The sequence below is a fragment of the Panicum hallii genome, chromosome 3 (assembly GCF_002211085.1).
Source record: "Panicum hallii strain FIL2 chromosome 3, PHallii_v3.1, whole genome shotgun sequence".
NCBI lineage: Eukaryota > Viridiplantae > Streptophyta > Magnoliopsida > Poales > Poaceae > Panicum > Panicum hallii.
In genome coordinates, this window is record NC_038044.1 from 9817567 (window position 1) to 9844627 (window position 27061).

The 27061-nt window shown below is 48.5% G+C and overlaps 4 protein-coding genes across 8 annotated transcripts; 3 read left to right on the plus strand and 1 right to left on the minus strand.

Annotated features, from left to right (window-relative positions):
- Window positions 1-277: 277 nt before the first annotated feature.
- On the minus strand, window positions 278-7075 carry LOC112886012 (CSC1-like protein At3g21620). The gene is made up of 12 exons (XM_025951747.1): window positions 6668-7075; window positions 5276-5605; window positions 4963-5109; window positions 4728-4863; window positions 4220-4321; window positions 3631-3750; window positions 3412-3492; window positions 2598-2938; window positions 2207-2452; window positions 1209-1533; window positions 863-1096; window positions 278-758 (listed from the first exon to the last, which is right to left on the minus strand). Exons 2-12 carry the CDS (start codon window positions 5587-5589, stop codon window positions 501-503), a joined length of 2304 nt encoding a protein of 767 aa, XP_025807532.1. The 5' UTR covers window positions 5590-5605; window positions 6668-7075; the 3' UTR covers window positions 278-500.
- A 1946-nt stretch (window positions 7076-9021) lies between these two features.
- On the plus strand, window positions 9022-12966 carry LOC112887815 (G-type lectin S-receptor-like serine/threonine-protein kinase LECRK3). Of its 4 annotated transcripts, none has more exons than XM_025954084.1 (4): window positions 9022-9329; window positions 9405-9540; window positions 9801-9864; window positions 10232-12966. In XM_025954084.1, exon 4 carries the CDS (start codon window positions 10404-10406, stop codon window positions 12786-12788), a length of 2385 nt encoding a protein of 794 aa, XP_025809869.1. In that variant the 5' UTR covers window positions 9022-9329; window positions 9405-9540; window positions 9801-9864; window positions 10232-10403; the 3' UTR covers window positions 12789-12966. The 4 variants fall into 4 exon arrangements, with proteins under 4 accessions (XP_025809869.1, XP_025809868.1, XP_025809870.1 ...); XM_025954086.1 differs by having other exon boundaries at window positions 9023-9329; window positions 10519-12966; XM_025954083.1 differs by having other exon boundaries at window positions 9411-9540; window positions 9801-12966.
- Window positions 12967-15641: 2675 nt separating this feature from the next.
- On the plus strand, window positions 15642-21553 carry LOC112886767. Of its 2 annotated transcripts, XM_025952755.1 has the most exons (12): window positions 15642-16397; window positions 16799-16979; window positions 17335-17468; window positions 17580-17781; window positions 17911-18149; window positions 18256-18367; window positions 18515-18656; window positions 18748-18890; window positions 18994-19163; window positions 19252-19674; window positions 19761-19816; window positions 19912-21553. In XM_025952755.1, the coding sequence occupies exons 1-12, from the start codon at window positions 16176-16178 to the stop codon at window positions 21329-21331; spliced, it is 3444 nt and encodes a 1147-aa protein (XP_025808540.1). In that variant the 5' UTR covers window positions 15642-16175; the 3' UTR covers window positions 21332-21553. The 2 variants fall into 2 exon arrangements, with proteins under 2 accessions (XP_025808540.1, XP_025808541.1); XM_025952756.1 differs by lacking the exons at window positions 15642-16397; window positions 17335-17468 and having other exon boundaries at window positions 16845-16979; window positions 19912-21331.
- Window positions 21554-22657: 1104 nt separating this feature from the next.
- On the plus strand, window positions 22658-26695 carry LOC112887961 (vacuolar cation/proton exchanger 1b-like). The gene is made up of 11 exons (XM_025954264.1): window positions 22658-23056; window positions 24168-24235; window positions 24320-24348; window positions 24429-24625; window positions 24727-24948; window positions 25043-25174; window positions 25283-25399; window positions 25483-25536; window positions 25620-25736; window positions 26029-26119; window positions 26210-26695. The coding sequence occupies exons 1-11, from the start codon at window positions 22673-22675 to the stop codon at window positions 26263-26265; spliced, it is 1467 nt and encodes a 488-aa protein (XP_025810049.1). The 5' UTR covers window positions 22658-22672; the 3' UTR covers window positions 26266-26695.
- Window positions 26696-27061: the final 366 nt, after the last annotated feature.

The window sequence follows — 27061 nt, forward strand, 5'->3', positions numbered from 1 at the left end:
GAGGGTTCAGCAGATCCCTCAAGGAGCAGAGGTCCAAGGTGTACATCGCCATGCGATGCGTCGTGATGCTTCTCAGGTGGCATGACTGACGATGATCCATCGGCCGGCGGTCGCCATTCAGTTCCATGACTGACCAAGATTTTGAGAGTTTACTTTGTTTTCTTTTTCTTGGGAGGGAGGAGTGTTCTCTCAACTGTTTTTTTTAATTTCTTTTTGTTCCGATTACCAGAATGGTTGCGGACAAGGTAGTCGCGATATGCATGTGTATAGACAGAGGTGGATACTAATTCAGATACATACAACATTAACTGTGGTACATCCTGGTTGGAAGAAGATTGTTTTGATGTTACTTTCTCCAGTAAGCCCAACATTTTCTCCCTCAGCTTGGTTGAGCAGTAAACAACCAAGCGATGAACAGCATCCCCCTCTTTCATTCTGTACAGACTCGCTAGTAGCGACTACTGACATCGTGTACACTGCACAGAAGCTTGTAGCATGTACTATGATTTTTCGGGCACAGACGACAGGCCGTCGGACCCGTCGTACTTGCTCTGCGCAGGCGTCGTCCTCCTGGAATGCCGCTTGGTCGGCACGATCACCTCCTCCTCCATCCAGCCATCCTCGTCCACCGCCGAGTACCTGTCGTCGTCGTGGTCGCCGCCCTTGAACACCGGGTGCAGGTACGAGTTGGCCAGGTACGTCCTCAGGTCGAAGTTGGGCTCCCGGGCGCGTTCCAGGGTGTCCTTCCGCATCGCCTCCTGCGTTCCATTCGGTTCGAGTTCATTCAGTCACGAGTATTACTCAATTCATCAGTAACGAAGCACACCTGATCCAGCATATGATGTTACGGGGAGAGGAATACCTGCAGCGGGTTCCTCACGAACGCCGGCTCGTAGCGGTGCTTGCAGTACTTGTAGAACCAAAAGGTCAGCACAGGAAGAACAATGAGCGCAGGCGTCGACTCCTCGAAATCTTTTGTGCTCAGCAGTCCCAGGAGCAGCAGTTGTGATACGATCAACGCCGTGATTATACGCCCATGAACACTTGGCCAGAACTGCGCCCCGCTCTCATATTGCTGATTGTACACATTTATTATCTGATAACACATTGCAACAAGAGAAGCAGACAAGGAAACAAACAAAATCATTTAAATATCTCTCGGTGGGTTTGGCAATCAATTGTAAACTCTTTAAGAGAGAGTCTCGTACCTGGTGGCGGTAGACAACATAAGCCAAACCAAAGAATACCAATATAAAAGGAAGGATGAATGGTGTCACCGCAGCGTAAACAAGGCCAAGCAAGAAGTATAGCTGTATTCTAGGTTCACAAGAGTCAAAGCAGATACTGCCAGGATCCATTGCCTCTTCTCTGTCCTTTTCAGTTTTGACCAAGAAGAAGTTCTTGAGATGGTAGAATATAAGTGGCTTCAATCTCAATATTTCACCAGCTACACCAGTCCAACCATCAACCATTACATACGTTATGAAAAAGGTTGCTTTCATTGGAATGGATACACCAACGATCCTTGGTATACTGCAGAACAAGCAATATTGTCACACTCCAGAAACCATGACCACCATTTACTTTCAGTAAGAGAATGCAAGGACGTTGGAACAAGGTAATGAAAACAAACATAAGCTGACACTTCAACATTAACATGTCAAGGAGTTGGGCCTTGATGCCAAATTTACTGAGTACACCCCTCCATCTGTAAGGTGTTTTCTATAAACTAGCTTGGTCAAAGTTGGACCAAACTAAAACACCTTATATTTTGGAATGGAGGCAGCACGCCAGCACCAAACAATCAGCTTCCCTCCTATATCAAGTTTTATTATCACATTGACCGATGAACGGCCTAACCTTTTTTCTTTTCTTTTACTTATTTCTTCTTCTTTTCTTTCTTTATTTCTTTCTTTTTTGGCTAGAATCGACAGTGTTGCTATTAGCCTAGACTCAATTCTTCATTCCTTTAGAAGGCGCCGCTGCTACTCTAATATTTTTTCCCAACATCAATTAGTGGAGTAGAATTATATTAATCAAAATAATATAGACCATATTCCTAGCAGACAACCAAATCTACCTCTATAAACAAAGGGACAACTCAATTGTGTACAGGAGTTTGTAGCCGTATGATGCAGCTATGTCTAAACAGTTTGAGTACATAAGTAGATGTGGAGGCACAGGATGGCAGAACACCAGAACATACTCATTTGCTGACTTATGAAGGTAGGTTTTAAGCTGCTCCAAAGCAGATCCTGTAATTACGCTCCCCAAAAAGACATTGAAGAACAAGAATATATAGTACTTAGATGCAGATCGCCGCTCCAGAGAAGACTGCGATATCAGTCCTTCAAACTTAGACATAAACATCAGTATAGTGGGAAGCACTATAAGGAAGATCTTCAAAGCAATTCCAGGAAGAAACCCTTGGATGAATGATTTAATCATTGGTCTGCATAATAGATCACAAGAAGAAATCAGGGAATGTTATCCAAAGAGCATGCAAAGTATTACCATCTAAAATATCAAACTACAGCTATGCTGAAAAGTTAAGGAACTGACACAAGTTTATTGAATAATCAACCTGTGGAACTTACAATTCAACCAAGGGCTTTAGAAATGGAAGGGCCTTCTCTATTCCTTCAAGGTTTGCAAGAGACTGTACGAATGCTATTGGAATAACATAAAAGAAGTTAAGGAAGAAGAATGCCACAGCAATTATCAACCTCCTGACTGTGAGGGAAACAAATGGGATGGACAGATTATTCCAGTAAACATCACGAGGTTCTGGAGCCCATTCAGTCAACCAGACTGTTGGATTGCTGGTTTGTTGGGTCTGAGCACAGACTGCTGCACCCCAACGGGAGCGAAATGAAACAAATGCTGCGGGCACAACTGAATTTGGATCCTTCATGACCTTTTTACGCTCTTCAGTTTCCTGTGTACCGAGAAGCATCAATATTAAAGTTATTCTGCATGTAATCAAAATCTAATGCACCAAAAAAGAATCCAGAACTAGCAATGATATAAATCTAATCAAATAAGAAGATCCATTAAAAAATCTACCGCTAATTAGCTAAAACATAGATGAAAGGGCTAATAATCTAGTCAATGTGATCAGAACAACATTTAGTGAAAGGTAAAATGGTCCTATGATTCTATTAGCACAGATGGTACAACTTAATTCCCTATCTTCTCAACTTTAAAGTCATGTTAACTATAAACAAAATCTAACACATAGAAGAAATATCCAAAACTTGGAAACACAAAATAAATCCTACCAAAATAAGAAGGTATGTAAAGTATCTAAAGCATATATACAAAGGCTAATAATCTAGTCAAGGGCCAATTCAACACTTTGACACAGGTGAATGGTATAATGATCATGTTAGGACAGATACTACAACTTACTTCCTTCCCTATCTTCTCAATCTCTGATTTGTAGTAGTCAATAGCATCGACGTTGGAGCCAAAGCATCCAAGAAAGCCAGTCTGCAACAAAGCTCAGGTAAATGGCACTGAGTTAAAACTAAAGATACTAATGCAACATTCCAGTTTAAAGATGAAGAAATCAAGATTGACAAGGAAAATAAAGAAGAAATGGCCATCTAATTATTCTTGCAGACTAACCTTGGTGGTAGGCCTCTTCGATGGATTTCTTTCATACTTGAGTCGATAATAATCAAGCCAATTTTGCATCTTCTTCTTCTTTTCAACCAGATCAGCAAGTTTATTTGCATTGTAAACCACCTACAGAGAAAGATATTAATATTTCTCCCTAATACAAACCATTATTATTAATTAAGAGAAGGCTCCACTACTAATTCTGGGATGAAAAGAAAATGCATGACCTGTGAAGCAGCAAAAGAAAACTGTCTAATGGATATGACATTCTACATCTGTTCTACTCAATCTCATCAGATGACATACCTTTTCACATCATATGATCTTTTTTCATCAGTTCCTTTTCAGATCACTAGTAACTTGCATAAACAAGAATCCTAACAAAAATGGGAGTTATGCTAATAGAAGAGTTCTTTTTTCAATCACTTTTTATTTGCAGAAACAATAATTTCTAGAAGAAAAAGAGCAACTATATTTGCATTATGCTAATTACAAAGCCACTAAGCACGTTGATAATGGGCTGAAAGAAATTATAAAGAGCAAAGCTGTAGCAATGCAGAGGCCAGTAACCATATCCGCAGTTTAGTGAAGGTACCTGGTGTCTTAGATAATGATCAGGATGATTGACAAGGAAGAAATGTTCCACAAGCTCACTGATTGATTCATCTGGATCTTGTGGTATATTCCGCACAAGGACCTAAAACACATTGACAAATTAGCAATTTACATTAAAAAACTCAAATGCACATCAACTTATCAAGACAACTCTGTAAAGATAGCTCCGATATGAAAAAGTTTTGACTTTCAGAATAGGATCTAAATAAATGTGTGGAATTTGCAGCCGGTCTCATGCTATATATCTAGAACGCGCAAAGAAACGTTTGTCTTAGACCCAAGTAATAGATGGATCTGAAAACGAATTTGGTTTGTTAGATGATGATGGAGAACTCCAAGTTCGCATGTGCATAGTTGGCAGAATTATTAACTGGAAATTTATATAGAGTGTATCTACTTGTTCAATTATTCAATGTGATATGCAACACAAAGTAAACATATTGATCCAAACCAAACAGGAAAAGAGTAGCAGAGTTAAAAGATCATACAGTGAACTGATCTGGTCGGCGTTTCTCTGAAGCAAGAAAGCGCAACCTCATGTCGGCGATAATTTGATACTCCCGCCGCAATACATAGCAGGTCCAAAATGTGATCGCATAAGCCATGGCCAAGTGAGCTATAAACCTGTACAAACATGAAGAATATTAAATTTGCACCCAGGTCTCTGCCTTTGGAGATAAGTGCAAAGCCTAAAAAATAAGTAGTGTATGATCTGTTACTCACCTCTTCGACCCAGTAGGTATATTGGATATTGAGAGTTTGTCAATATCACTGTGGACTACTGTCATGCTTTCTAGGGTATCATTGGTCCAATTCACTGGGACCAGAACAATAAAAGCCAGAACCGTAATTGGAACAAATATCTTGAGCCTGCAGTGGTTAGTACAAGTTCTATTAGTGCCAAGACATCGAAAGACAGGAACAATAGTGATGAAGGACATTAAGCATATGTAGATTAAATTATAACCCAGCCTAAGTTGCCCAGCTATAGGTTTCACACATAGCACTAAATGATTGAAAAGGGCAGCCAACGTACCCTGTTAGGTATATCCGTAGATAGACCACAGAATCAAGACCTGCATGGTTAATCAGCTCATCCTGGGGCATCTTGAGAGCAGCCGGCATCCAATTTAAAAATTTCAAGTATGATCTCGCATCTAAATTGACAAACTTCTGCACAGCTGCACCAGAGGTGATTGGGTTGTCTCTCATGCCCCTGAGGTACCATTTTGGAAAGTAGACCCTGTCGTTGATGGGCTGCAACCGCAGGAATGCAAATGCCAGCAAGAAGGCAATGGCAGTCAGTACATTGAAAGCCGCGGAGACGCCTATGTCATTGATTGTAGCCATGGTTGCCCTTTAACTCCTGCGTACATAAACATTCGTACAATGTAAGGATGACATGAAACATGTGACACGGACGCAACATAATGCCCCAAGAGAAAACATATTTGTGAGAGAAACATTGAATCAGAGCCACATGAATTTGTGCTTGCTACACCCACATTCAGTTGAAAGGTGAAACATGAACAATTATGCCAAATTGTGAGCACGTGGCACGAGAATCTGCTGCCTGAGTGTCATGCATTAGCTGATTGGCATTTGATAATCAATCAAATTTGCTTGATGATGTTGACACGGGGTTGAGTGCAACAGAGGAGAAAGGTGACAGCAATCAATGAATGCATGGTGATGGCGATTGCAATCCTACTTATGACTCATCAACAGCACATGGAAAGGAACTGATAACGGAAGTGTGAGTCCAGGCCCCAGGCCGGCTGCGAACAAGGCATGTGAACGGAGGAAAGCTGGTAGCTTTGCCCATATTCCGGCCATCCCGAAGCGTCGGAGCCGCGGATCTGACCGAAGGGAAAGATTGATTTGCTTGCCGACATACTTGTAAAAGATAATAAGTCGTAAAGCTTAAATTACTGAGTAGGATGAGGTTGTGGTGGAATGCAAAAGAAGAGTTTTTCTTTTGAGCCAAAAGGGATATATCTTAAAAGGGGCGTAACTTAACAACTAAGTTTTGCTGAACTGCACATGCAAGGCTTGGATGGTAAGACAGCGGATTTTATGCGAATCGGAGGCATCTGCATCGGGCTTTTCAGATGGGAAAGAGGGGAGCAGCTAAGGTAACTTTGAGAGCGGAACAAATCATGAACATACATGTTTCCATCTTGGGTATAAGGAGGAAAAAAGGAAGGGAAAGACGCGCTCATCCGATCCAAAACCAAATGGGGAAATCTCGTGTCAATGGGTGGAGCAACAGAGAAGAAAAGACAGCATGCATACATAGACTCCGCAAGGACGAGACGATTTGCGGGGCGGAACGGAGCTGGTAGTGAACGGCACAGCAAGCGGCATGGGATGGATGCAGCATCGAAGAGAAGAGAAGGGAGGATGGAAGAAGATTAGTGTGCATCACCTGCTCTGTGCTGTGCTGCTGCCCGTGGTGGCGGCGCCGGATCGATTGGGCTGGATGATCTTCCGAGTCAAGGCAGGGGGGAAGGAAACCCGCCGGCAGCTTGTCTTGCCTTGCCTTGCAACCTGCTAGCTTGGGCTTGGTAGGAAGGAGAAGGAGCCTGCGGCGGAAGGAATCCCGCACCGCGCCTGAGCACGCCTCCTGCCCTGTGCCCGTTGCCTTGACGAACTGATCTTGACGCTAATTGCCTTCCTCTCTCTCGGGGATCAACGGGATTCGTGGGAGGAAATTAAAAAGAGGGGCGGTGAGTCGGAAGGCGCAACGGTCACCTGGACCAGGGGCAGGAAGGAAACAAGTGCTCCTCGTGTGGCTTCGCTGCTCCCGAGCCCTCCTGGCCAGTAGCCACCACACCACCACAGAGAAAGCCAGAGCGACGCCACGCAACGGCAACGCTAGGCGCACAGGGGTGGAAGGGAAAGGGAACAGTGACGGACGGCCGCCGAAGAGTCCACACGCTTCCAGGCGCCCGCGCGGGGTGGGCTGGGCTGGGCTGGGCTGGCTGCCGTGGGCCCGGCCGCCAGTTTCGAATTTTTTTAAAAGAGGGGTTAAAGAAAAAATTAAATTCGAAAAAAAGGTGCCGATTTGAAAAATTTCTAAAAATAGTTATTTTCCGATCAACAGACGGAAGGTGTAGGGTCGGAAACCTTCCACTTATCCGTTGGACAGGAGGTTCTAAATTTTTTTCCAACCTCTCCCGAGAATCGCTTCGCGAATAGGAAATCCCGCGGTCGGACGGCATCCCGCCGGGCGGGAGGTGGTGCCGCGTCACACTTTGCTTTCTAGGCAGGGCGTCTCGACACTCATCGCTGCTGTCCTGGCCGGTCACTTCTACTGCTGGGTTACATGGCGCTGTCGTTTTCTCGCCCACAGTGAACGCTCGATCGCCGACGTATCGGGGAAATAGGATCGATCGAATCGGAGGAAAACAGCGCATACGGCGCGGTCAAACCGGGCAAGGAAGGACAGCGTCTTCTCTTTCCACGGCTTCAGCTGACGCGGTGGTGGCTCTGGGGCGATTGGATCGACGTACTGTGAAGCCAGCAGAAGAGTGGCACTGGCACCCGTACGTCATTGGGTCTACACGATGCCTACACTGATAGCCTATGCATGGCTAGCAGGACTTGCTAGCAAGCCTTGCGTAACCACTGCTCTGGGGTAGGGGGTGACTACGTGACATCTCAATCAGCGAAAGTTTCGGAGTCTAGTGGTGCTAGCCTGCTAGTCAGGAGTAGGAGCAGCGAGGTGTTCGGTTCTCGTACAACCCAGCAGTAGAAGTGACCGGCAGGAGGGTAGCGATGAGCGTCGAGACGCCCCGCCCGGAAAGCAAAGCGTGGGCGTCTGCGGTACCACCCACCCGTCCAACGGCTGTGATGTCATCCGACCAGACCGCAGGAAAGATCTTTTCGCGAGGAATCTGAAAAAAAAATTAGAACCTCCCGCCTGTTGAATGGGCGGGAGATATCCGGCCGGTACCTATTTTTTAAAATTTTTCAAGTCGGCATCTTTTTTCAAATTTAAATTTCTTTTTAGCCTTTTTTTTAAAAAAGCTCCTATCCTCTCCATGTGTGGTCGGTCGGCACGAGCGAGTCCAGCAGGAGTCCACTAGCGTACGCGAATGGGAGGATGGATGAAAACGACCCGGGCAGGCGGGCGTTTAATATCTGCCGCACGGGCTGGCACGTGGAGGATTTCTCTGCTAGCTTAGCGCACGCGTCGGGCCGTCCGTTCGCCCGTGCCATTTTTGTCGAGAACAAAAGAAGACGGCGACCCCTCTGTTCCCATCAGGGAAAGTAGAATAGAAATAAAAATACATGAAGAGTCCCCATCAATTGAACTCAACTCGGTTTTCGTTTATTAAACAAATAACCTGTTCAAATCTTGTGGTTATAAATTAAAGCAAGAACGGGGAGGCTTTGTATGACCATCGCTAACGAGCTCGTACGGCAGAGCCGAGCGTGAGTCCAGCCAGTCAAGATCGCGGCTCCGAGAAAACTTATATAATAATAACTCAATTAATCGCCCATCACGCAGCCGATGAAGGAAGGCCAAATGATGGATCCAGTGCCCGCCGTCTATCAGTCTACCCGAAACAAGAATAAAAAAAAGAGGAAAAGAAACAGGAAGAAGCTGCCGAACCGGCGAACTCAACGGGACGGAGAGGCATCATGCATGCACAGCGGTCGCTGGGCTGCCGCCCCTGTCGACTCGGCCCAACAGAAGGCCTGGCCCATCCTCATAGTGGGCCGCATCAGTGGCGCGCAGCCACTCTTCCTCCCGTAGCAATGGTGGGAACGGCTTCCGGCCGGGCTCGGTGGCTCGGCCGCCGAGTTCGTCCTCCCTCCGGCCCCCACCCCACCGCCACCCATCTCTTTCCTCCTCTGCCTCCGGCGCGCTGATGCCCCGCCGCGCCGCCGGGGAAGTGGGGCTGTCGAGGGAGGCGCGGCCGCGCGGTTACCCGCTGCAGCTGCCTGAACATGTTTTCTCTTCAACTGCCTTCCATTCCAGATCATTGGTTTGGGACGATACAGCGCCGCGGCAGCTACATAGATCAGCGCGCACTGACCGATCGAATTTCAAGCGACCTTGGGGTCGTCCATTACTCCAGGTACAGAATCAGAGTTCATCCTGCTTTCATTCATCAGAATCCCTTGTTTGACTGTGCGTTGACGGCCTCGGCTAGGTACAGTGTACTGACTGGCTCGGCTAGGTACCTGGAGTACTCATCCCGTCATCCGTGTACTGTGTATTGACGGACTCGGCTAGGTCCTGATGAATACACTCGGCTCCATTCATTCCCCTACGGCCCTTCTACAAGGGTACGTGAACTATTCCTCAGTCAAAGGTTGATTAATCAGCTGGCAAAATTTTAGGGTCTCGTAAGATTTCAGTGATAGGGTTAGTTAAGTTATCAGATCCAATTATGCCTTGGCAGCCATCGCGTCGTACATGCCTTAACAATGCTATTCATGTACTACCCAGCACCCAGTCGAGGCTGTAAACTTGCTGCGAGCAGTGGGTTTCTCTCGTTACCCTGCATTGCTTGATCTTCACTTCAACTTCTTTTCTTATTATGCAGCACTTCATTCTGATTTCGGGCCAAGATCGATACAGATGGCCGGCAACTCTTTAATCCATGTTTGGTAAGATGGCCAACTCAACTTTACTTTTCTGCAATAAAGTTTTGAACCATGCGTGAGTTGACTCGGTTTGTGGCCGGCTTCTGCATGACAAAGTCACATGACTTGGATCTACATGAGTTTTCGAGAACTTTGTTTTATGATCCTTGATCACTAAGGTTGGTTCTACTGTACATAGCAAAATTCCTTGTTCAAAGAGCTTGCTTCTCACCAGATTGTAATTATATCACCTGAAAAATACACAAATCCTGTTCCCTGTTAGAGTTGTCACTGTTTTAAAACATCTGAAGTTCACAACTGTATTTTGATGGTCCTCTTGCTTTTCCTTTTTTTTTCCTTTCACTAAATTCATACTTTCGACTAGGACCAGGTCAACTTATTTCTTTTCATGTGCCGGTCACTATCGTGATTTATAAATCAGCATCATCATAAGTACGCTGCAACTTCTCCTTTGAGCACCCCTCAGTTCATCTTGCAGAGCCCAAGAAACAATACTCCTCTGCCTCCCCTCGCCCCCCCACCCCCCCCCCCCCCCAAAAAAAATGCCCCCTTCTATTCTTTGTCTGCCTCTGATTCTGTTCGCCAGCCAAGCTATTCCTGCCAAGGCTGCTCATGCCAACGAGACTGAAATTCCTTTGGGATCCAAAATCGACGCAGGCGGTGTGCAAAGTTGGGTCTCACCTTCAGGGCGCTTTGCTTTTGGTTTCTATCCTGATGATGAAGGCTTTTCCATCGGAGTCTGGCTTATAATCGGCGAATCCAGAAATATTGTGTGGACTGCCAACCGGGATGATCCCCCGGTTTCTGGTGGCTCAATTCAGTTAACATATGGTGGTCTTCAATGGATTCCAGCTAATGCGGGGAGCCAAGGGAAGTTCATATTCGCCACCTCTACTCAGCCTGCCTCTGCTGCGATGATGGACACCGGCAACTTTGTGTTGTACGACATCAAAAAACAGGTCCTTTTGTCCACCTTTGCTTCTCCGACGGACACCTTATTGCCAGGACAGAACCTAGTTCCTGGTAGCCAGCTGTTCTCAAGTGTATCTGACACTAACCATGCCACGGGGAAGTATCGCCTTTCCAACCAGCTAGATGGCAACCTTGTGATGTATCCTGTTGACGCAGTCGACCCTGATAGCTCATACTGGAATACTGGCACTTATGGCGATTCCTACCTCCTTACAGTTTTCTTGGATCCCAATGGCACACTATGGATGTTCGATCAAAATTCACTATATACAAAAGTGTTGTTCCTCACAAACCAATCTTCTAAAGCTTCCTCAGATACAGATGTATACTTTCGTCTGACATTGGACGCAGATGGTATATTACGACTCTACTCCCATGTTTTCTTTGGGCAGGGGAGAGCACCCATGACAGAAATCGTATGGCTGCAGCCTAGCAGTGATCGCTGCGATGTGAAAGGCGTTTGTGGTCCAAATAGCTTCTGTCATGTGAGTTCTAATGGGAAAAGTAGCTGCTCTTGCCTTCCTGGTTTTGAATTCTCAAGTGCCAACCGAAGCATGCAAGGTTGCTGGAGGGTGCGGACTGGTGGTTGCACAGGGAATAACTCTAATGATGACATCAGACTGACAGCTACGATGGTTGAGTTGAAGAACACTAGCTGGTCAGATATGTCATATGCTGTTCCACCACCAACAACAAGCATTGAAGCCTGCAAGGATCTTTGTCTCTCTGACTGTGCTTGTGAGATCGCAAGGTTTGGTGCCTACTGCTCAAAGCAGATGCTTCCTATGAGGTATGGCAAGATGGTTCCTGGTAGCAACACTACAATATTTGTGAAGGTATACACCTACGAATCCAGAGGCTCCCTAAGAAAGACAAGGTCTGGCCCAGTCGCCATATTGATATCAGGTGTTGCATTGGCTGTTTTCTCACTTCTTGTGCTCTTAGCAAACATGCTACTCTGCAAGCATCGACTGTCATCGCGATACATGAGGGCTCCACAACAGCAAGACTCAAAATTTGATGAAGAGAGCATAGCTATTCGATCATATTCTTTCCAGGATCTGGAGTCGTCCACTGATGGATTTTCTGAGGAGCTAGGAAGAGGTGCTTATGGTACGGTGTTCAAAGGTGTCTTGACCAACGGTAACAAGGACATTGCAGTGAAGAGGCTTGAGAGGATGGCGGAAAATGGGGAGCGAGAATTCCAGCGGGAAGTGCGTGCAATCGCACGAACGCATCACCGTAACCTGGTGCGCTTGCTCGGATTCTGCAATGAGGGCATGCACCGCTTGCTTGTGTATGAGTATTTGCCAAATGGGTCCCTTGCGGACCTCCTCTTCAGGTCAGATGCAGTGCCAAGTTGGAGCAATAGGGTTGCAATTGTGCTGGATGTTGCAAGGGGGTTACAGTACCTTCATGAAGAGATAGATGGCCCTATAATTCACTGTGATATTAAGCCAGAGAACATACTCATTGACAGCAGGGGGGTGGCGAAGATAGCGGACTTTGGCCTGGCAAAGTTGCTAATAGGGAACCAGACACAGACCTTCACTGGCGTGCGAGGCACACGTGGATATCTTGCACCAGAATGGAGCAAGAACACGGCAATCACAGTGAAGGTGGACGTTTACAGCTATGGCATCATGCTCCTTGAGACAATAAGTTGCAAGAAGAGCATGGAGCTGAAGCTGGCCGGTGAGGAATGCAACATTTCTGAGTGGGCCTACGAGTACGTGATATCAGGTGACTTGAAGAAAGTGGCAGCTGGGGAATGTGTCAACGAGGTGGAGCTGGAAAGGATGGTGAGGGTCGGCATTTGGTGCACGCAGAATCAGCCAGTGACACGGCCTACAATGAAGAGTGTCGTTCAGATGATGGAAGGAAGCTCTGAAGTTCGGCGGCCTCCGCCACCGGCATCATTTTCACAGTCACTTACGCGATATGGAAGCAGCTGATACCTCGTATTGTCATTGTGAGGGTAAGCTTTCCATCTGGCAATTGGGAATTACTCGGAGGCGCGGTTACTAGTGGTAGTCCTGATTATGTAATATGGAGATGGATCATTTGGTAAGTTACATTACAAAGCAGTATGTATCCGGACCACTATCCAGCAGGTGGAAATTGTTGTTGTGAGATTGTAGCATTGTTCTTTGGTTCTAGGAGACGTAGGTACATAGGGTGTGTTCGTTTCCTGGGGTCTAAAGTTTAGAGGGGTCACATTAAAGAGAATCTTATCATTTATAAGTATTAAATAAAGTCTAATTATAAAACTAATTGCAGAACCCCAGTGCTAATTCGCGAGACGAATCTAATGAGGTATATTAGTCCATGATTAGCGGATGATTACTGTAGCATCACTGTTGCAAATTATGGATTAATTAGGCTCATTAAATTTGTCTCGCGAATTAGCACCCAGCTGTGCAAAAATTTTATAAACAGATTTTATTTAATACTTTTAAATAGTAAGATTCTCTTTGATGTGATGGGTCTAAAATTTAGAGGGCTGGAACCAAACAGGCCTATAATATGCCGCCTTCTATTTTAGTTTCCTGCTTACACTTTGTATATTACACTGATTAGTGCGTAGCTTAGTTTGTGAGAGGTAAATAGAGAGGAATGTTTTGGTGCAATAATATACACTGACTAGTGTTTTGGTGCAGTAATATACTGTACATATTTTTCTGCTGGGCCTATGTTTGTCTATGATGCCAATCTTTCTTGGTAGTGGCAGTATAAATAATTCTAGCTGCCCACCCCGTGAAGAAATTGACGACCTGCTGAAAAGATGTGGACTGGAAATGTCAGTGGGAGCGGTAGCGACGATGACACTTTGTATCGTGGTGTAGCGTGATGGTGGCCACTCCCAATGGCCCTGAAAACCTGGAGGAGCAAGGTTACCCGTCCCAGTCCACATAAATGAACCCTCCTCGTTCGTTTTTCCACACGCCCCCTCACCTGCTGTGCTTACATGAATCCAGTTCGGGGTCAGCCAAGTTTTGGCTGCAGCAATCCATGTTGGTGCAAGACCCCAGGTGCCAGCAGTTTCCATGTGGCCGTCCAACATCAAGCCACATGTCTACTCTCTTTTTTCTGGCAAAATAAGCAATTTGATTCTCAACTTTACCCCGAGGGTCAAGTTTACCCCTCAACTTTCAAATTAGCCAATATAGTCCCTCAACTTTTGTTTTGAGATCAAACTCGTCCTTATGCCGATATTACACTATAATAACAGGCGATAAATGCAAAAAGGTTTTTTTACCCTTATTTTTTTCCCTCCTCAATTTCTATTATTTTGTATCACTATCTCGCTCAACTTTCCGCAACATTTTATATGGTGGTACGTAGTTATGCAATAAGTAGTTTTAATTTTACTTTCCATACGTCCGGAATATAGTACGATGCATAGGTAAATAAAATTCTATGTTCCAAATTAAACACTTGTATCGTAAATGAATTTGAATTTTGATGGGAATGAGCTAAGGGTAAAGTAGACTTTTTCATGAATCTTATATTATTATGAAATATAATATCAGTATAAGGATGAGTTTGACCTAAAATCGAAAGTTGAGGGATTATATTGACCAATCTAAAAGTTGAGGATGACCTTGAGGATGAACTTGACCCTCTGCTCAAAGTTGAGGGATTAAAGTACCTATTTTGCTTTTTTTTTGAAATCATGAAATGGAACCATGTGTCTACTCTGTGGCTGCAGCAATACTAGCAGTAGGAATGTGTTTGTTTTTTTTGGCAATATAGCAGTATAAATGTTGGCACTGTTGCATCGATAAAAATAAAATAGGTGAACAGCTGTTGGCACGGCATCAGCGACAGTGAAGGATATAAAAATGGAAATTAGCTGACCTGCAATGTGGCGGCGGCTTGTGCCCGTGCATGTGCATTCATGTCACATTGTCACTCACTGTCCAGAGCCAGCAGCAGAGGGAAGCAGGACTGCAGGCGCAGCTTAGATCAGCTCAGCTCAGATTTGATTTCCATTATATTTTATCTTTTTTAAAAAATATATATGCTTTGCTGAAAGAAGACGTACAGGACCTATAAGACCAGCATTAAATTAATTAGCACTCATCTGTGTAAAAAATTTGTACAAATTTTATTTAATACTTCTAAATGATAAAATTCTCTTTGATATAGCAGAGTTAAAATTTAACCCTCCGGACCAAACGGGGTGATTCTTACGGAACCAACAGATTTCTGTCTTTCGGGGTACCATTTTGCCTTATACATGCTGTTTGCTCTGGTGAAAAGTATCGGTGTGGTTGACTGGGCAACTAGCACATGACAGCAGCCGTAGAAGAGAGTTGCATGCACACAGGACGTACCTGGCCCAGACTGTATGAATGACTCGTCGATGATGCCAGTTTACAAGAACCAGTCAGGGTTTGTTTCAACCTGGCCGTGATGATACCAGGAGGCCGGCCGTTTTCATCTGCTGCTGCTGCTGCTGCACAAGGGAAGGCAGAATGTTATCCTGAATCAATGGCTGAGCAGAGAGCAGATCCCAAGATTTTCGAGCAGCTAGTAACATTTTCAGAACTGGGAATGGAGCCGCAGCCGCAGCTCAATCATTCGTGGGATGCGATCACCAGTTCACCACACACACATCGCTGCAGATTTGTCCGGGGCAGGGTAGCTCCATTCAGACCGTTCTCTTGCTCTTGTCCGTCGATCTGATGACCAATCGATGGCGAAAGCAGCAAGGGAGAGAGCGGATGAGAGAGAGACGAGAGCGCGCGACCGGGCCAGTGGCGCAGCAGCAGAAACGACCAAATAGAGGGGAGGGGAACAGTTTGGCTGCTCCAGTCCTCATAGGCATCATCGTCGTCTCCCTCCCCGCTCCTCCGGTCCAGCACCAAGGCGAGACCACAGCCAGCCAAGCTCATCACATATTTACATGCCATTGCCATCGCCACTCTGCTCTTGCTCTCTCCCTCACCTTCGCGTTCGCGTCGGCGGCCTTCTTCTTCCTCCCCCGCGTACAGTGTCGTTTAACCTTTCACCTGAGCCACCTACCTAACCCACCTGCCTCTTGGACCTCCATTGTTCACTGCTCTGGTGGTTCCTCGGGCCAGGGCGAGGCCAAAGGAAGCAAGCACGAGCACACATGCGGCACGCACGGCTCCGCAGCATCGCATTCACTTCGCTGCCCCGGGGTCTGCGTCCTCCCTGCCAGCGCATTCACTAGCTGCTTGCAGCAAGCGGCACCGTGCAGCTGCCCTGTGCCCCCCTCACCATCCTGCTGCAGCACCAGTACTAGTCCTAGCCCTCTCCTCCAACTAGCTAGCAGCTGGGTGGTACATAACGAGAAGGGGAAGGACAGACAGATGGTGTGGAAGAGCTGGGGCGGCGCCGCCCTGGTGCCCGCCATTGTCCTCCTCCTCCTCGCCGTGGCGCCGCCGCTCTGCTCCGGCGCCGACGACGTCGCCGTCGGCTTCTCCGCCGCCCCGCGCCGCGTCTCCAGGTCGCCGTCCGCCGCCTTCGCCTTCCGGGTCACGCTGACCGGCGCCGGCGGGGGCCCGTGCGGCGACTGCACCGTCACCTGCCAGGTCAGTCGTCAGCCTATTCATTCCTCTCCATCCCTCGTGCGTGGCGTGCATGCTCGAATCCTTCCCCAAACACCTATGCACGCCCTGCCACCGCATTTCCAAGTTCTACATTGGTCATGGCCATGGCTGCTGTTCCTCCTCGTAGCAATGGAACCAGATCGAACCACTGACAAGTGACAACATTGTGCTACGTTTAATCTGTGAGCGTTTGCAGGGCAGTGTGTCAAGTGATTCCTCTTTCTGAAACACTTATGCTAAAAAAGACAAAGCGTAGTCTGATGTGATTTCAATCAAGTCTGGTCCCCTGAAAACTGAAAGAGCGATTGATTAGCCAATAATGCATGCGTCTTAACTACTCTCCGCTGGGGAAGATTAATGTTTGCGGTTTGCATGGCGTGCAGTTGGACGGCGGAAGGGCGTCGGACTGCGGGGGCTCCGGAAACGCCGGCGGCAACGGGACGGCGACGGTGAGCTATGCAGGGCTGGAGGACGGAAACCACACCTTGGCAGTGTGCGCCAGCAGACGCGGAGGAGGAGGAGGAGGGCAGAGCCCCACCTGCGCCACCTACGCCTGGGATGTTGGTTAAGTAACAGCCTCCCCTTCCTCCCCATTGAGAAGTGAAATGAAATGAACCTCCATTACATCATTCCCACTGCTGTTTCTCCTTGTTTTACTCAAATCATTACGTGATCTAGCAACTCTAATCACCTCCTTCGCACATTTACTGCTTAATACGATACGACATGCTTGCATCTGAAGCGTATTCAAACCACCGCCACCAGTACTACTTTCAGTTCTTGACTTCTTGTTCAGACATGTCCTTGATCATCGTACTGCATGCTAGTAATAGTTACTAGAGTAGTAGGAAAGGTGAAAAAGGAATTTGCTCAAGGGAATGGCTGTGGGCATGACTCGACGCGTACCTGCACCGTGCAGACACTGTCCCCCCGACGGCGTCCGTCTCGGCGGGGTCAGCGTTCACGAGCGCCACCAACGTGTCGGCGCTCGTCTCCTTCACCGAGCCCTGCCCCGGCGGCGGTGGATTCGTCTGCAACGACACCTACTGCAATGTCCGCCTCCACCGCTCACGGCCAAAAAGCTACCTCCATTGCTGATCAGAGATTCTTTTGCTTAGATTCCTCCTGAAACTAACCGCACGTGCCTTCCCTGCTCGCGTGCAGCTCGTCGTGTACGGCCCCGGCCGCGTGGAGCCGTCCACCCTCCGGGAGCTCCGCCCCGGCCTGCTCTACTCCGTCGCCGTCGCCATCTCGCCGGACGCGCAGTACGGCCGGATCATCCTGCTCATGGGCAGGGGCTTCTGCACGGACGCCGCCGGCCACCCGTTCACCAGGACGGCCAACTCCACCTTCACCCTGCACTTCGGTACGCCGATGAGGACACATTGTTGGCATGCTATGCTAGGCCTACGTACTGGGAGTTGTAGTGTGAGGGCTCTGATAGCCTGATGGCATCCTCCTCCTCCGGCTACTCGTTGGAATTGAAACATTTCAGATCGAAGGGATGACTCTATGAACATCACCGCCACCGTCCCTGAAAAGATGCTCGAGATACAGGGCGTCACGAGGCTGGTCCAAGCTACCAACGATGAAAAGGACCTGAGGATTTACCTCTCCTTTGCTCAACCGGTGCTCAATTCGTCTGAAGAAATTCTGAGTGTTCTTAAGGCAACCGATGCCGTACTGACGCCCACCGGCAGAAGCACCCTGGGGAATCGCCGGTTTGGCTATGTAGTAAGTTCAGATTCTTCAGTCACAGCTGCTTCAGTTTTTCATGTGATCCATATTTTTCGACTAGTGACTGAATAAAAATTTATCCAACTCGCTATAATATATCTAGGTGAACAAGATATCAGACACCGCTATTGTGACTCTTGCCTGCGATACAAGTTATATAATCAGCAGGCAAGGGACTCCAGTTAATTCAACAGAGCCATTCACATTTCTTTATGGTTAGCCACCACCTTTTCTGTTCAATATACTACACAGCTAGTATTTTCAGATGCTGTCTAACTGCAAAATGTAGAATGGGATTTGGACCTCATGGTTACATACTTACATTTACCAACATCTTTTTTCCTGCTCGGTGTCCTTGATAGATACACAGAGACCTTCGGTTAAACTCGGCACATCAACTTGGAGGACTAGTTCTCGCAATATTCCAGTGCTGATAAAGTTTGCAAAGCCTGTGTTCAACTTCAGTTCCTCAGCAGTTCAGGTTTCTGGCGGCAATGTGTTGAGGCAAGATATCCCAAATCCCAATAGAATCTTAAATGAATGACTCTCTTATTCGCCTTGAAGATTAATGTCTCGTTGTTCATTTTGCTTTCAGCTTTCATGAAGCTAGTAAGAGCATATACACACTACAGATACAGGTGGTTGATAAGCTGGTGTCCGTTCAGGTCTCTGAAAGTGCAGCCCAGGACGTGGCTGGAAACCCCAGCCTAGCATCAGACCGTCTTGAAGTGAGGCACTGTATGAACATTCGCTTCGCGTCCTAGTTAATTATGATACATCCAACTATGAATCTTGATTTACAGACTCAATAGCCAGTACAACTGGTACCATGTACCTGCAGATTCTGTGCCCGCATCATCATCATTGATTGCGGCCATCACCACTATCATCTTTTTAGCAACTGCCGTTGTCGCCACGCTCCTCACCGTCTCGACATCATCGCTCCTCGCCTCAGGAGCTATTCCAAGACCGTCCTCCTATATGATCTCGGAGCCATCAAGAAATCTCTTGGTACGTAGGCCGTTGGCACAAGCTTTCCATGGTCATAGCAATATACAGCAGTACGCTGATGGACAATTTGGTGTTGTGAAAATTTCAGAGAATGGCATGCCACATCCAAATCTTTGCTCTGTCGAGATGGCTGTCGGTTAACTTGCCAATTGAGTACTACGAGTTTGCGAAGGGGATAGAATGGAGCATCCCGTACATGCGCCTTCCATGGGAAGGCCCAGGTGCTGATCCATTTCTAGGCTACTCCACAATGCCTGCCATTGCATTGTCGCAGCTGCTCGACAGGAGTGCTGTAGGGGCTGCTGACATCTCCTATCCTCGAGCACAAGGTCAGCCGGTGATGGCGACGACTCAAATCCCGTCAGACCCGGTATTACCAACGGAACTCCCGGGAGATGGGACTCTGATAATGCCGATGCAAACTCCGGGAAGCGGGACGCCTGTGATGCCAATGCAAACCCCGTTGGATGGGAAGCCACTGACTGCAATGGAGTACCGGTCCTTCTTTGAGGTTGGTTGGTCTGATCGTTGCTGTGGTTTGATCACTTCCATCACTTGTAAGTTCTGATGAAGGCTGAATAAATGAAACCATTGCAGAACCCGGACATGAAGCCTGAAGCACAGATTATCATGAAGCTGCAAGATTTGGATGGGTATGTGATGCTGCATTGTCGATGCTTAGTATGCGCAACGGCGTAAGCGTAAGCATTCCTTGTAATTCTGTGTCTGGGAACATATACGTATGCAGGTGGAAGTACTTAGGCAGGAACATGTTCTGGCTGGCCGTGATCGGGGGCGGCCTCATCCTCCTGCACCTCCTGACCCTCCTCTACTTCAAGCTGAGGTACAGGGGCAGGGAGGGGCGGCATGGCCACGGGGCGCTGGTGCTCCCCAGGCTGGAGATCATGGTCGCCATCCTCGCGACGCCGTGCATCGCCCAGGCGGCCGCGGCGGTCATGAGGGGCGGCACCACGGCCGGCGTGGCGGTGGGGATCGCGCTGACCGGCGTCCTGACGGCGCTCCTGGTGGGCCTGCTGCTGTTCCTGTCGCTGGGCATCGCCATGGGCAGGCTGCTGCAGTACAAGGAGGTGCACCAGGAGGGGCGGGAGTACCACTGGTACCAGGAGCTCGTCCGCCGCACGCTGGGCCTCGGCATGCGCGGGCAGTGGACGTGGAAGGACCTGCCGCGCGCCGCCTGCCTCGTCAAGCTCGGCCCTCTCTTCGAGGACCTGCGCGGCCCGCCCAAGTACATGCTGACGCAGATCGGCACGGGCGGCAAGCGCGGCGCCGCCGCCGGCGGCGCGGGAGGTGGAGGAGGAGGGGAGCGGATCATGGCGTCGGAGGACGAGAACGAGGACGCGGAGGCGCCCTTTATCCAGAAGGTCTGCGGCGTGCTCCGCATGTACTTCACGCTGCTGGAGTGGGTAAAGCGCGTGGCGGTGGGCATCGTGGCCGGCGCGCACGAGTCGTCGGGGCGGTCGTCGCGCGCGAACGCCGTGGTGGTGCTGTCGATCGCGTCGTTCCAGCTCGTCTTCATGGTGCTCAAGAAGCCCTTCATCAGGAAGCGGGTGCAGCTGGTGGAGATCCTGTCGGTGGCCAGCGAGGTGTTCGTGTTTGCGGCGTGCCTGGCGCTCATCGACTGGAGCGCCAGCGGCGAGGCTCGCGGCGTGGGGCTGACGATGCTGGGCCTCTTCGCGCTGGGGTTCACGGCGCAGGCGTGCAACGAGTGGAACGCGCTGCTCCGGCAGGTGCGGCTCCTGAGCGCGGACCGGAGCTCGCTCCTGGACGGCGCGAAGGCGGCGTGCCTGGGCCTGCTGCTGCTGGTGCTGCCGTCGTCTGCCCTCGGCGACCGGGTGGCGGCGAACCACCAGCAGGGCCTGTCGCCCCCCAATGGTGGAGCCGGGGAGAGCGTGGCGGCGTCGACCCCGACCCCGGGCGAGGCGGGCAGGGGCGGGAGCGAGGGTTCCAGGGGCTCGAACGAGCGGTGGTGGCTCGGGCAGCTGCGGGAGATGGCCAAGGCGAGCTTCAGCAAGGAGGGCGGGGGCGGCCCCGGCGCCGGCGGGGAGGAGGAGGCGTCGACGAGCGGCACCAAGGCGAGGAGTGGGGAGTGGAAGTCCAAGTCGAGGGCCCTCTACAACGACCTGGACGCCATCTTCTCCAACAGGTGAAGCCGCAGGGCAGGCGAGCGCGGGAAAAGAAAGCCTGAAGATTCGACATGAATGTTCTCTGTTCACAGCTTTCATTCGATGCTTTATTAGGAGGAAAAGATGGCGTGTTTTTTTGTCCTTGTGACGTAGTAGTAAAAATGAATTAGCTTAGATTGGTTCATACCATATGTGAAGTGAAGTTTGTGAGGCAGCATATAGGAAGTGTGGACCTTATTAAATTCACCGTCATTGTTGGCGGCAATGAAGCTAGAAAGGGTTTTAGGGGGGGGGGGGGGGGGTGGGGATGGCGCTCGGCGACCTTGAGCTCGGAGGGAGAGCCGGCGAGAGGCAGTGTCAAGATGCCAACGGCAGCGCCAGGCAATACAATGAAGCGATTGGCGTGCGACGGGGACACGAGGAGTGGGGGTGCCCAGTGAGAAGACACGGGATCTGGCGCTGCATTTCTTGGTGACAAAAGAAAGGAGGATGAAGACGAAGACACGGGATCAGATGTAGTAGTGTAAGGGGTCGGGTCCTCAAGGCCAGGGTCGCATTGCTTGTTGACGCGACCAGATCTTGCACCAGCGATCTCTGGAGCCTCCAACATTGCAGAGCAGAGCAGGGCAGAGGGGGTAACAGCAACAATCCCCGTCAGTTGCAATTAAAACCACTGGTGGGCTTCATTTCGGGAGTGTGTACCTTCACCACACAGTTCGACCCGGCCCGTGGCAAAAACTAATGAGAAAAAACTGGATCGGATCTTGGCAAAAACCCGGCCCGTGCCTTCGCCCACACAACGATTTCTGGGCCTTGGCGGCACGAATAAAGCAGGCTGCAACTGGATCGGATCGTCTTCTTTCGACAAACAATTTTTTTTTCGTTCGACGAACACCTGGGTCCGATCGTAACGCAATGCCGCTTGCTGCCTGCATCCTGCTCTCTCTCTCTCTCAAAAAGAAAGAAAGAAAAAGAGCACGACGTGAACACGACCTCCGCTAATGATCCGCTGAAGTGCACCATTGCACGTCTGTCTCTCTCTCGTCCGATCCCTTCTTCGCCTTCTAGCGACCTTGCCTAAGCACATATTTCATTTTTTAAGAGCGATCATCGTCAACTTCTTCCTCTGGCCACATCGCCATTGCTCTGAGCATCCAATTCCACACCACGACGTCAATTCTCTTTCTACGGCGCGAGGCGTGCCGGCAGGCAATTGGCAATTGCGGTGTAGACGCGTACGAGGAGGAGGACGTAACGTCACGTCGAGGAGGAAGGGCCTCGCTGGCTGACTGACGAGGGAGGCCCACCGTCAGCGCAGCCCCAGCACGCCTGACTCCAGCCAGGCCAAAGCCAGGCGACACCCACATGCCTGCTGGAGCGGCGCACACAAACTCCAGCGCCCTCGGCCTCGCGCTGCCTTACTGGGGCGGAGCCGCCGTCGGGAGGGAGGAGCAGAGGTGGCGCTGGCGCACCGGCATGGACCCCGCCGCCACCGCCGCCGCTTCCGCGGGGCTCCTCGAGCCCGGCGCCAAGGAGCTGGCCGCCCGCCACCTCGGCCGCACGGCCCACAACATGTCCTCCTCCTCGCTCCGCAAGAAGTCCGACCTCGCCCTCCTCCGCAAGGTCCCCTGCGCGCCGCTGCGGCGACTCCTCGACAACCTCCAGGAGGTCCTGCTCGGCACCAAGCTCGTCCTCCTCTTCCCCGCCGTCATCCTCGCGCTCGCCGCACGCATCTTCCACTTTGGACAGGCAAGTTGTACTTGATTACCGCCTTCTGTTCCTCCTCCTGTGATTGCATTTGGTTTTTGGCTTCAATTTCGCGCTCCTTCCTTCAATTTCAACCATTTCAGAGCATCAGTTCCTCAATTTCGCCGTCTCCTTCGATTCATGCCCTCACCATCACTCAACAAGTACATAAAGACAAACCGCGATACGAATAAAAATTGCATTTTGATCACGCGAGCCAGCCAGGCCCAGGAGACAATATTGGATCACTTCATGTGCCGCCTTCATTGACTGCTAGCTCTCTCTCAATTCTTCCTTTACTGGAAATTTCTGCCTGCCACTTCTCAATCACATAGCCTTCATCTCAACAGTAAAAAAAATGAAAGCCCAACGCTTTGTTGCATAAAGTACCCATCCGAGTCAAAGAGAATACAACAGCACAACGCGTGAGGGGAGCACAGCACTCCGGTGATGATTGGATTTGTAGGAAGTATTTACATGTGACCATGTGGGCTAGCCTGTTCCTGTCAAATTCTATTCAATCTCAAACAGATGGAATCATGGAAAGAAATAGCACCAACTAGACTAATCCGACAATCACATGCATGCTTTCCCCACGTCCTGCACACATCTAACAACCTGCTTACCCTTCCTCCATCGCACAATTTTCTCCTTTGCCATAACTTGAGTTTACTAAATGGTCACTAGTTTCTTCGCATTGACCACGTAAGTGTTGGCAACATAACATGGAGTCTTACCTCCAGCTCAGCAGATTTAGACTGTCACTAGGCACGGCAATATATAGTTCCTCCAGCGAAAGTAGAATTTTGAGAGGAGGGGGGGCTTTCTTGTGTTTTACCTGCTGTTCAACATGTGAAGTAGCTTGCGCACTTACAATGTTCTTGTCTGTCCTCGTCCAAAAATATGTCATGCAAACAAGATCTTGCTCACCACTGAATGCTTGTTGCACATGAGGTTCCCTTATTTTGTTCCGTAGCCAGCTGGCCATTATGTCCATAGTTTAACATAAGAAGAGGAAACTCCAGGATTACACCTCAGTAATTATTTGCAGCCAATGTATGATTATGCCTTCCCCCAATTTCTAAACATATGCTTTGTTCTTGAAATTTAACAGGAGTGGGTATTTGTTCTTAGCTTAATTGGTCTCGTTCCTCTTGCTGAGCGACTAAGCTTCCTGACGGAGTAAGTTTCTTTCATTCACTATCATATCGTTTTTTGTCGTGTTATCTGTGTTTTGATAAACATCTTTCCGTTAATGTGTTGCAGGCAGGTTGCATTTTACACAGGACCTACTGGTAAAAAAAATTTGACATATGATCTTGTAATCCAGCCCACAACCTTTACGTTTAGTTTAACCTATCTAAGTATATTGCAGTGGGAGGTCTGTTGAATGCAACATTTGGGAATGTAACAGAGGTCATCATCGCAATCTTTGCCCTGTACAAAGGCAAGGTAGTGGTGGTAAAATGCTCCCTGCTCGGCTCCATCTTGTCCAACTTGTTGCTTGTCCTTGGAACCTCCCTTTTCCTTGGTGGCCTGGCTAACCTTGGAACCGAGCAGCCTTACGACAGAGTAACCAACTCAGCTACTTCCCACCTATTAGGCTATTCTTGGAAACACGAAAGTTTTCTGGTAGCTTACTAAAAGAAGCATCTGGTTTTGTTATGTAACAGATGCAGGCAGATGTGAGCACAGGACTTCTGATTCTCGGTGTGCTTTGCCATTCTCTGCCACTGATGCTGAGGTATGCTGTGAGCTCCGGGGAGCATGCAGTGGCCTCTTGGGATGCAGGATTGGAGCTGTCCCGAGCATGCAGCGTTGTCATGCTCCTGGTCTATGTTGCCTACCTTTTCTTCCAATTGAAGACCCATCGCCAACTTTTTGAGCCCCAAGAGGTTTGTACTGTACACTGTTGTTTAGTAACAAGCAGGAGCTGCTAGCATTACACCAATTGGTTAATGAACGTACATGATCCAATCAAATGGATAGGTCGAAGATGATGGTGATGATTCAGTCTCCCAAGATGAGGCTGTCTTGGGATTTTCTAGTGCAATGATCTGGCTCGGAGTCATGACTCTGATGACAGCGGTATTGTCAGAGTTTGTTGTGAGCACAATTGAGGTATGTACTACGATGCCATGTTTGTATTCCCATTTTCAATCAGTATAGATATACTTGTTTAAGTTATAGTACAGCTTGCAATATATTAATAGGTAGTTGTATTAACAGGCAGCATCAAAATCATGGGAACTATCTGTGAGCTTCATTAGCATCATCTTGATTCCAATAGTTGGTAACGCGGCAGAGCATGCTGGTGCAGTCATATTTGCTTTCAAGAACAAGCTGGTAGGCAACTTCAGGAGCTCTTGCTCACTTGTTGCAATTTTGAGCTAGTAACCCAACTAACAGAAAATTGCTGATTGTAACAGGACATCACCCTCGGAGTATCTTTGGGTTCTGCCACGCAGATTTCCATGTTTGTGGTGGGTATTATTTACTAAATCTCTAGGCGTAGTTTCGTGTGCTGTTTGCACTAACCTTGAATCTTGGAATCGAAATGTGCTAGGTGCCATTGAGTGTCCTTGTAGGCTGGATCATGGGAGTCCCAATGGATCTTGATTTAAACTTGCTTGAGACTGGTTCTTTGTTTCTTGCTATATTTGTAACCACCTTCACCCTCCAGGTAATGTTTATTTCCTTCTTTTGCACGTCTTTTGACCATGATAGCATGAATCATGAGTGGTTAGTTATATGCACTTCTTATCTAATTATCCTGGGAAAATTAAGGTGCTCAACAAAATTCCTTTAAGCAGAACACTCATGGCCTCATGGGCCATGAGCAGTAGTTGGCATGATTATGCTGTAGGTTTCTTTATAGGGAGACGACAAACCTTTTTCTCCAGCAATCAAGAGTACTACTGTTGATACCGCAGTAACAGCACTAAAAGGCGACATCTTTATGTGTTATTTTGCAGGACGGATCATCGCATTATCTGAAGGGACTGCTGCTTCTGTTTTGCTACGTTGTCATTGCCATATGCTTTTTTGTTTTGAGACAGCGCGGAAGTATGCATTTCTAGTCTCAGCAATTTCGAACATAATGCACAACTGCTTGATGTTTTGTTAAACAATTTTCATAATATTTTGTGATGATAGATGGCGGCAACGACGGTGTCAATCCGGGTGTAGCAAGCAACATGTGGAGGATTTAGGGCGCCTGAGCTGACAAGTTGGACTGCGTTTCCCAGTGAGTTGTTTCGGAGTGAATGGTGTGGCCTTCATTTGCAATTTTGCATGGAGCACTGGAGGGAGCCCTGGGTGGGAAGTCTGACTGAAGTAGGCTACATGTGTATGAGGAAGATGATGCTTTCAGATAATTAATGTGTCAAAAGAAAAATGAAAGGACACCGCAGTAGCAATTAAGCGAATCATAAGGTATATATATGTTATAGCTGAAGTTGAGATATACTAGTACTATATTGTAGAGATGAGTGTACATTGTTGCTGTTCCAACCAAGGCAATGTGTCGTTCTGTGCATTACTTAACTTATTACTACTAGGACTTGAGCAGAGAGGCAATCAAGCAAAACTGGATGTACGTATCAAGTAAGTTGTTCTTGAAAGAAGGGTGTCGTGTGTGTATACTATCTGAAGAAAAACATGCCTTTGCATGATCTCGACTCGTAGTACTGATGAACAGTGAGGGATAAGAACATTCAGTGGCTGACTGCTGAAAGTACAGGGCACTCACTCAGCAGTGCGTGCTGGGCCGCTTGCACCTAACTGGCCTTTCAACGGTTGGTGCACGGCCCGCCTAGCCTCCTCTTCTTCCCGACGACTGAATAATTTTTTAGCAAGCTCTCGCCGATTTTAACCTGATGACTTGGGACGGATTCCAAGTCGCAGTACACATTTGTGTCCGTGCTTGGCTCCTTGTGCCCTAGGGCATGGCGCCGGTCAATAGCGACGGCCGGCCTTGGCTTCTAGAAAGCCCTACCGGAAAATAGT